This window comes from Muscardinus avellanarius, assembly GCF_963383645.1.
Source record: "Muscardinus avellanarius genome assembly, chromosome: 6".
In the NCBI taxonomy this organism is placed as follows: domain Eukaryota; kingdom Metazoa; phylum Chordata; class Mammalia; order Rodentia; family Gliridae; genus Muscardinus; species Muscardinus avellanarius.
Window position 1 is genome coordinate 42,418,899 of NC_137791.1, and position 9,651 is coordinate 42,428,549.

Below are 9,651 nucleotides of genomic sequence, written 5' to 3' on the forward strand. Positions count from 1 at the left end.
CACAAGTGTTTACATCTTTTCTTGGTCTGCGGCAGGAAGCCTTCTGGATTCTTAGACTCAAGATTTTGAGACTGTTCTACCAGATGGCTGGAGAATAATGAGGAGCCATGCTTGTTAAAAGTGAGATTAGCAAGTATTAGAGATGTGATAAAACAGATTAGCACCTAATTGAAGCTTTTAGAAATAATTGGAGGGAGAAAGATTTGGTTAACAAAAGAAAAAAAAAAACAGTGAGCACTTTGTGTTGGTAATAAATGCTTAAGGTTTTTCTGATCATGTGCTCTTTCTAATCCATCTCCAAAGTATTGAGAAAAGTTTCCTCCTGGGACTCATTTAAGGGTTCTACTGGTTTAAAAGGAAGATTAAGAATCTTTTGTATGTAGTTGAGGTAAAACACTTTATATCTGTCGCCTGCTTCATCTCCCCCTCCCCAGAGTACAACTATCTTGATCACAAAAAAGGAAAAATTTCTTCTTACATGTCAGGAGATCTTTTTACCCTAAATGACAGAGATTTTATAGAAATAAAGAGAGTTTCTCTGCCTCAGCACTATTGACATTCTGGGCATTTCTTTGTTCTGGAGGCTGGCCTGCATGTTGTAAGGTATTTAGCCTCATACCTGGCCTCCTGGACACCAGTAGCCTCTCACTCTCTTATCTCACCAGTTATGACATTCAAAAATGTTGCCAAACATTGCCAAATATCCCCTGTGGGGAAAAATTGCCTTCCCCAGTTGAGCAGTGAAATAGAAAAATAATCATGCAGATAACCTGTTTTAATAGTAACTGACCTATAAACTTAGACATTTAACATTACACTTCTGTGTTCCCTTTCTCCTTTGGAGACATTCAATAATGAGAGTGTAGATTAAGTGCCTACGTTTGACAGGTCCATGCTGAACCATTATGTGTTTTCATTTTTCTATAAGTTAAAAATTCAATATATCATATTTGTCAGCCCGGACTGAAATACCTCACATACCATGGGCTATGGTAACTTACCTCTTGCCTCGACCCATTCAGGAAAACTCTTTGAAAAAGTTGTCTTTCTAAATCAACCCAATAGATTCTTTCCTCTTTATAATGAAAATCCATGATCACTGAGACACCAGCGTCCACCACCAATTGCTCATGGTTTGTTCCTTCTGGGTCAATCCTGGAGATGCTCTTTCCATGGGAGAAAATGAGGAAGGGTGGCAGACCTGATTGGGAAGAAAGAAACCATTTTCAATATTTTATCTGATCTAGGCAAATACTTCCCCATAATAACCAACACAGCATAAATAGTATTTAATTTTTGATTTTGTGTTTTAAAAACTATTGTATAGAGAGGAAAGAGCTCCTAAAGATGTTCACAATTAATATAAAGCACCTTCTTTATAAACTAGCTGTGAGAAATGAGCACTATCATATTATAAAAATGAATCACTTAAAAAGAAAGATACATTTTACTCTTATATATAAAATGTCTTTTTGGCCGGCATGGTGTCACACACCTATAATCCCAGGACCTGGGAAGCTGAGACAGGAGGAGCACAGGTTCAAGACCAGCCTCAACTTAGCAAGACCCTTAGCAACCTAGTGAGACCCTATTTCAAAATATAAAATAGGGCCAGGGTTGTAGCTAGAAGGTAGAATGCCACTGGGTTCAATCCTCTGTACCAAAAAAAAAAAAAACAACAACAACTTTAAAAAGAGAAAAAGAAATAAAATTACAAGTACAACTTTGGAAATGGACTCCTCTCCTCTAGCCTTACCTTATACTTGGTGCCATCAGTGTGATGACATAAAAGATAGTGAGAACTAGAGGAAAGTCTTAAATCAAGGCAGGAAAAATTGAAATCCCATCCTCTGAAAGTTCAGAAATATTTTGGCCTGGTTGGCATTGCCACATAAAATACAAGATATTAAGTTAAGTTAGAATTGTATATACAGGATGAGCAGCTGAAATACAAAATATGAAGTCCAAATACTCCAAATTTCAAAATCCTTTTAGTACCCACAGGACGTTACAGTGGACAGCACCACACCTGATCCCACACGGTGGTCGTAGTTAAAACGCAGGTATGCTAAAAATCCTGTATAAAATTACTGTTGAACTATGTGTATAAGGCATATATGAAATACAAGTAAATTTCATGTTTAGACTAGGATTCCATCCCCCAAACATCTTACTACATGTAAATATTTCAAGATCCAAAATTATAAATAATGTAAATATTTTAAAATCTGAAATAATTCAAAATCAAACATATTTAGGGTCCTAAACAATTCAGATAGGGGATACTCAACCTATACACGGTGTGGCACTTACAATAAAAGATTATTCTCTATTTACCTGAAATTGAAATTGAACTGGAACTTCATATTTTCATTTGCTAAATCTCAGGGGAAGACGTCCCTGGGACCCCTGGTTTCTGCTGGACCTCTCTCTGTACCCTAACCATATATTTGGGTCCCGTCCTGTTCTGAGTAATGTTCACCTGCCCACTCTGACACTCCAGTTCTCGACATCTTTTGGACCTGATCCCTTCTTTAGAACCTTCACTCATTACTAGCTGACTCCAAACAGTACTTGCCTTTGATGCTCCAACATAACTCCAGAGGGTGGCTTCTCCTCTCCAGCCAAGCTAGTTTCCTTGGTGTCTCCCAACCCAAAGATTGGGGATCTTAGAGAACCATGGACCCACTGGGGTCAGTGGGGTTTGGAGGAGAATACTAACATATTCTGGATTCTCTGCTGGGCTTACTACATTCTATTTGAACATTAAATGTTAATGCCTTCATGGAACTTAATGAATGTGCTTATTGTTCTAAGGACTAAACAAAGGGATGGATTAACATCCTCTTTCTCAGGAAATCATGTTCTAAAGGCAAAAGCATGAACTCCACTTTAGATGATGCAGCAGAAGAGAAAGACAAAGGAGAGCTATAAGATCATGAGAGTTTGACACAGGTGCCCCTTTGGAGGCAAATCCCTCGTCCCATTTCTCTGCATCTCCATCACCCTCTCTGCAGACAGGTGGGGGCCATGCCCATTGCCACCACAGTTGTGGAAGCACAGAGGCATCTTGGAAGAAATGGAGGGGAGCTAAGAGGCCTGGCTTTCAGTCTCAGCTGAAAAGCTTCTCTGAACATCTCTCAGGACCTCCCCAGCCTGTATCACAGGATTACCGGAGAAAGAACATGAAACTATAGATGTAAAAACATTTCATTAATTGCAAAGGACTATGTATAGACAATTTGCTTTTGGGTTGTTCCCACACTACATAGGCTTGTGCCACTATCTGAGCTGAACCTGAAGGACAAGGATGTGGGTATAACTAATTTCCAATACAGAAATGAATAGTGGAGAAAAGGACACTAGAAACAGGCAGCCTAAATGCATGGCTACTAACATGTGGGTCCCAGCTGATGGCAGGTCTATGGATTTATTGTCAGGAGTCTTCTCTAACAATGTGTTATGTCTTCTCTGTAAAGTGAATAAACTTATTCAATATATTCTTTTGTAGCATGAAGTAGTTTATTTGCTGATATATAGATAACAAGAGTTTTTCAACTTCAGGGAACCATTAAAAAAGAAGTACATGCCGGGCGTGGTGGCGCACGCCTGTAATCCCCGCGCTTGGGAGGCAGAGACAGGAGGATCGCGCAGGTTCGAAGCCAGCCGCGCGTGCTGGCTTAGGAGACCCTGTTTCCAAATAAAAATGTAAAAATAGGTCTGGGAGTGTAGCCCGGAGGTAGAAGGGCTTCCAGGAACCCCAGTACCACACACACAAAAAAAAAGTACAGACAGGTATGCCTGTAAACCCTGTACTTGTAAGGCTGACACAGGAGGATTGCAGGCTTGAGGCCATCTCAGCAAATTAAGAAATAGAAGGTCTAGGGGTGTATGTTAGAGGTAGAATGGCCCTAGGTTCAATCCTCAGTACTACAAAAAAGAAAGAAGAAAGAAAGAAAGAAAGAAAGAAAGAAAGAAAGAAAGAAAGAAAGAAAGAAAGAGAAGGAAAGAGGGAGAGAGTAAAACAAAGAAAGAAAGAAAGAGAGAGAGAGAGAGAGAGAGAGAGAGAGAGAGAGAGAGAAAGAAAGAGAAGGAAAGAGGGAGAAAATACAACTACATTGTTCTTGGAAGGCATCAACACAATTCCTATATAGTGAATTTAGAACCAAAACACATGTGAAATAAGATAAAAATTCTAACAAGTAATGTGAAACATTAAAAAAAATTTTTTGGGGGGGTGGTATTGGGGTTCCTGGAAACCCTTCTATCTCTGGCTACACTCCCAGACCTATTTTATATTTTTTTTATTTGGAAACAGGATCTCTTAAGCCAGCATGGCTGGCTTCAAATCTGCATGATCCTCCTGTCTCCCTCCACCTCCCAAGTGTGGGGATTACAAGCATGGGCCATCATGCCTGACTTAAAAAAAATAATTAATAGGTAATGTGAAATGTTTTAATGTTAAACATTTTTAGGGTCTGCTAAAACCCTAAGTTAGACATAAAGAGATGACTTTAAGTATTGATAGTATTTTTATAAATTCTTTCAATGTACAGATCTGGCAGCATTTGGAATATAAACTCAGACCAAAGCACAAAGCAATAATTTATTAGATTTAAAAATCCTAACTAGGCCGGGCATGGTGGCGCACGCTTATAATCCCCACGCTTGGGAGGTGGAGACAGGAGGATCGCGCAGGTTCGAAGCCAGCCGTGCTGGCTTAAGAGACCCTGTTTCAAAACTATAAAATAGGTCTGGGAGTGTAGCCCAAAGGTAGAAGGGTTTCCAGGAACCCTAATACCACCAATTAATTAATTAATAATAAAAATCTTAACTAGTAGCTCCAATATATACTCCAACATTCTCCAAGTTTGGGCCAAGGGAAAAGTGGGTGAGGGTGGTAGTGCTTCGTGAGTTCAGAGTTTCTGTTCAGAATGATGAAAAAGTTCTGGAAATGAATAGTGGTGGTGACTGCACCGCATTGCAAATGTACATATGATGCCTATGAAAATGTGTGCTTAAGAATAGTTAAAATGTGAAATTATTGTATATATTTTATGGAAATAAAAAAATCTAAATTGAAAAGAAAATCCTAGCTAGTAAAATTCATTTTCTGGTAACACGTTGGAGTGGGTACTCAATGCATTGATACATTAATGAGTTTGATAAGACATTTTATTTATTCAAAAGTATTACTAAATGGGTAGTGTCTGTGTTAAAAAAAAAGAAATAAGGGAAAAGGTGCTCTTAATATTTTAGTATTCCTCATTTCAGAACATACTACAACAATCCTTTGTACATGATAGTAAAACCTTTTAATAAAACCTTTTAATAAAGCAATAAATTAATAAGAAAATAGCTGTATTTTGTTTGCTTATTTGTCTGGGCTTTTACCAATAAAAACAAAGTCAAAGAGATTAGCATACATATCAAATTCATAAAGGCAGAGTCTACCTTATAATGGTCATTTTAACAACAGAGGCCAGAATAGCAACACATTTTCACATCATGATCACGTGTAACCCCAATTTAAAACATAAACCGACAGGACAGATATAAAAGTTAACACATCAAAAAGGAAAGAGAAATATGTAGGCTACTTAGAACCATGAGACACAAATTATAGCATTAACTTGCAATGTTCCAACACTTAAATACAAACACTTAATACTATACGGAAGTACGACTAACTCATGTATTGTATCCTCAGATTTTGCTCATTCTGGGATGAATCGGGTCACTTAGAGTATAGAATCTCAGAACTGGGACACTAAAGGCATTACCTATTTCAACATTCCCCAAAATTGTCTGTTCAAAAGAATTGCTGTGTGTGTGTGTGTGTGTGTGTGTGTGTTGCAGATTTCTTCCCTTGACATTCTAATTTCTTCAGCAGGGCAAGCTGCAGGCTGGGAATCTGTTTTTGAACAATACTGCAGATGATTCTCCTGTCTTGGTGACTTTGGAAAACATGAACCTAGTTAAGATGACCAAATATAAGGGCTGTGTCCCAATCCCGGCCAGGGGGGTGATGGAGTTGGAATTAGAACTCGGGTGCTACCCTCTCACTCTGCTTCTCTATCCACTTCTTTCTTGCCTTGGTCTGGGTTGCCCATGTCAAAGAGATGACTCTCTTCATTTGACTTGTATAACTGATGCTAATTCCACTTCCCTCAAAACACTGTTCAGTTTCCTGCATCCCTTTGTGTAAATCAAGCGTAGGCTGAGTGTTTAAAATAAATGATTTAAAATAAAATGAAACATTTTGAGAATTAGGGCTGGTGAAATGAGTCGCTATTCTGTACTGCCACTGGAAATGCCAAGTAAGCTGGTGCTCTTTCAGACCTGTCAAGGACGCTGTAAACACCCGCATGTGGTACAGTGTGTGGCTCTGAATGTCAGCAGAGTGTGTGTGTGTGTTTGAACAGCTTTTCCATGTCAAAACCTGTGGCATTTATTTTGGGTGCCATTCCCCTAAGAAGGAAGCGCCCAGAAAATCAAACAGTTCTAAGGAGCACAAACCCAGAGACAGCAAGCGGGTTACACAAATCAATGGGAACCTCTGACTTCTCAGCCTGGGGATTAATAGTAGATCTTCAGGAATTAGAAAGGAGTCCAGAACGTTCAAAGTGTACTGAAGACTTTCATCAGTGCCTACAAAGAACGGAGGCCTCCCTGGCCCAAAAAGCAAGCTTCGAAGTGGCAGCAGAGACAGAGCATTCACAAGGCGCCGGTCATCGCGCCCCTCAAGCTATGTGGTATGGCCCAGAGCACTTGGCCGCATGTAAGGCCTGGGGCACAGGCTCCTGGGAGCTAGCTGACAGCCACAAAGGACCGGAGGAACAAGAAATCCCAGGCCACCACCTGCCCTCACCACCACAGGTTTCTTGCCCTACACTCTGAAAGCTCACAGGATGAAGAAGGTGAAATTGAGACTTTAGACTGCCAGATTCAGTGACACCAGGAGAAAATGGAGCTCTAGACTGCCCGGCTGCCCTCCACCTGGGTGAGCCCCCAGAGCAACCGGGTATTGTGCTCCCCAGGGAACTGCTTGAACCACAGCTTGGTTCTTGGTTTTGTTTTTGAGTTTTTGTTGCTTTTGTCTTTTTGTACTGGGGATTAAACCTTGGATCCAGAGGCATTCTGCCTCTGAGCTATACCCCCAGCACTCTTGTTTTTTATTTTTGAAATAGGATTCCAGTGTTAAGGGACTTGCTAATTTGTTGAGGCTGGCCCCAAACTTGTGATCCTTCTGTCTCCAAGTTCTAAGATTACAGGTTTGTGTGACACGGCATCCAGCTGATATCTCTGTTTTTATGAGGTGCAGAAGGTTTTATTTCATGCTGAAAGACCATCTCATCTCCTTTTTCAATTCTAATCCTTAAAAGAACACAAATGTACATTTTTTATTTGCTTTTGGTTTTGTTTTGATTTTGGAAATCACACTTTCCTCTCAGTTTATTTGTAAGTATCAAACTTGAAGGCAGGTGAGAGACAGAAGCCATCTGACTTGGAAGTAACAAACCCAAGAAAGACAGGCCAGGAGATTCAAATTCAAGTCTCAACTCTGTAAAGGACACTATGGGTCTTGGTTTGGCTTCCTGCGGAAATGCAAGTGGTGAATAAAAGCAGTGGAACACAGCTGTCCAGCCCTTGGGAGGCTGAGACAGGAAGATGACAGGTGGAGGCCAGCCTCAGCAACTTAGTGAGACCTGGTTCTCAAATAAAAGACCAAAATAAATAAATAAATAAGAGAGCTTAGAGTGTATCTCAGAGGTAGAATGTCCCTGGGCTCAGTTCCTAATACTAAAAAATAGAAAAAAAAATGAATGGAGATTGCCGCCGTGGGCCCTGGTGTTGGTGGAAATATGTCCTCCAGAACAGCTTGCAGCCCCTGCCCTCAACCACATTCCCATTCAACCTGCAGAGACCTGCTCCAGGTCCCCAGCACAGGAATGGAGCCCAAAAAGTTGTGAAAAATTAAACTTTGGTTTTCCAGCAGGGCATCTCAGAGCTTTAAAGAGCTATTACACATTTTACTACTCCGGGAAAGTGAGAGTCACATCATTGCAATAGTAGTAGCCAGCAAACGTTACCTCTGGGGTAGAATGTTGAATCCATTATTTCATTTAACTGGATAACACTGAAGGCAAGTCCTCGCACCATCTCCTTTTTACAAGAGAAGAAACTGAAGCCGAGCAGCTATCTTGCCATGAGTCACAGGGCAATCAATATCTGAAGCAAGACGTCACCTCTGCCTTTCCCAGCACAGATCCTGGCTTCTCACACCAGGCTGTGCTGCCTACTCCAGACTCAATGCACCCGGAGTGCTGGGTACTCCCAGGTTGTAGTTCGATGATGTCAAGAAACCCACTGCAGGAAATGCTGCTCTAGCCATATTTGCCCTGAGGCTGGATTCTCTACTTCTGTGTTCCAAGAACTAATTGTGAAGTTAAACCCTTTAAGCAGATTTCTGTAATTTCATTGCTGGATACCTTATATCTAATTCAATAGAATATTGCATTTCCTGTATAATACATCCTTGTATCACTTGGCTCATGGCTCTTTTTTCTGTCTTCAAAGCTAGCAGTGAGCTGGGCGTGGTGGCGCAAGCTTGTAATCCCAGCATTCGGGAGGCTGAGACAGGAGGATCACGGTTTTCAGACAGCCTCAGCTACTTAGTGAGGCCCTTTGCAAGTCAGTGAGACCCTGTTTCAAAAAAATAAAAGAATAAAAAATAGGGCTGGGGGTGTAGCTCAGAGGTAGAATGCCCCTGGTTCAATCCCCAGCAACACACACACACACACACACACACACACACACACACACACACACACAAACTCTCAGTGAGATGTCTTCAAAACTCTCTCCACTCCTTCACCTGACCTCCTGATTGTTCTTCTTGCCTCCCTCTTATAAAGACTGAGGATTTTCACTCCATGTCAAGATCACATCTGCAAAGTATCTTACCATGTAAGTTAACATCCTCAGACTCCAGGAATAAAGACACAGGCATATTTAGGACACTATCATATTCTGCCCCTGGATAGTTAATGATTGCTAAATAAAAACTATGGGAGGCCATGATTTTGGGCTGAGCTTCTGCACTAGTCCCTGACACACCAAACCAAACCACATCAACAAGGAGCCACTCAGGCTAACGGCCAGGTAATCAAACCCAGGCTTTAAAAAGGCAGATAGGCCCCAAACAGCCCAGGGTCTCCTCAAGTAGGAGATTCCATTCTACCTTCAGTAGAAAGCCCCAGCTGCTTTACCCCTTACAAAAGTCACCTCATGCTCACCAGTTTCTTTTCCTTCATTGTTCTGTTTCCTTTTTCCACCTTATAAAACCCATTGTTCTGCCATTGCCCAGTGTGAACCCTCATTCCATTTTGTAGAATGAAGATTGCCCGGATTCAAGGATCTCAAATAAAAGCCAACTAGAACTTGAGGTTGTTGTAACTTTTTCTCCCGCAGTGATGCTGACCAGCTTCCCCAGGCTTATTTACCGTCCTTATGTCCTTTCTGTTGGAATTTCTCAATCCTATGCCTATTTTCTAAGTAGTTTATTGTGTTCTTATTGTTACGTCTTAGTCAACATCCTCACTGTTATAATCCAAAAGACTTGACCATACAACTTAGAGGACGCAAGAT

The 9,651-nt window shown here is 40.9% G+C and overlaps 1 protein-coding gene across 1 annotated transcript in view; it reads right to left on the reverse strand.

The window, feature by feature from the left end:
• Positions 1–2,551, reverse strand: part of EGF (epidermal growth factor) — a gene marked incomplete at both ends in the record, with an annotated part of 99,223 nt that extends 96,672 nt beyond the window's left edge. The window contains 2 exons of the mRNA XM_080697171.1: positions 1,002–1,217; positions 2,438–2,551. Of these exons, the coding sequence (XP_080553297.1) occupies positions 1,002–1,217; positions 2,438–2,551 (330 nt within the window). The remainder of the gene's footprint in view (positions 1–1,001; positions 1,218–2,437) is intronic.
• Positions 2,552–9,651: the final 7,100 nt, after the last annotated feature.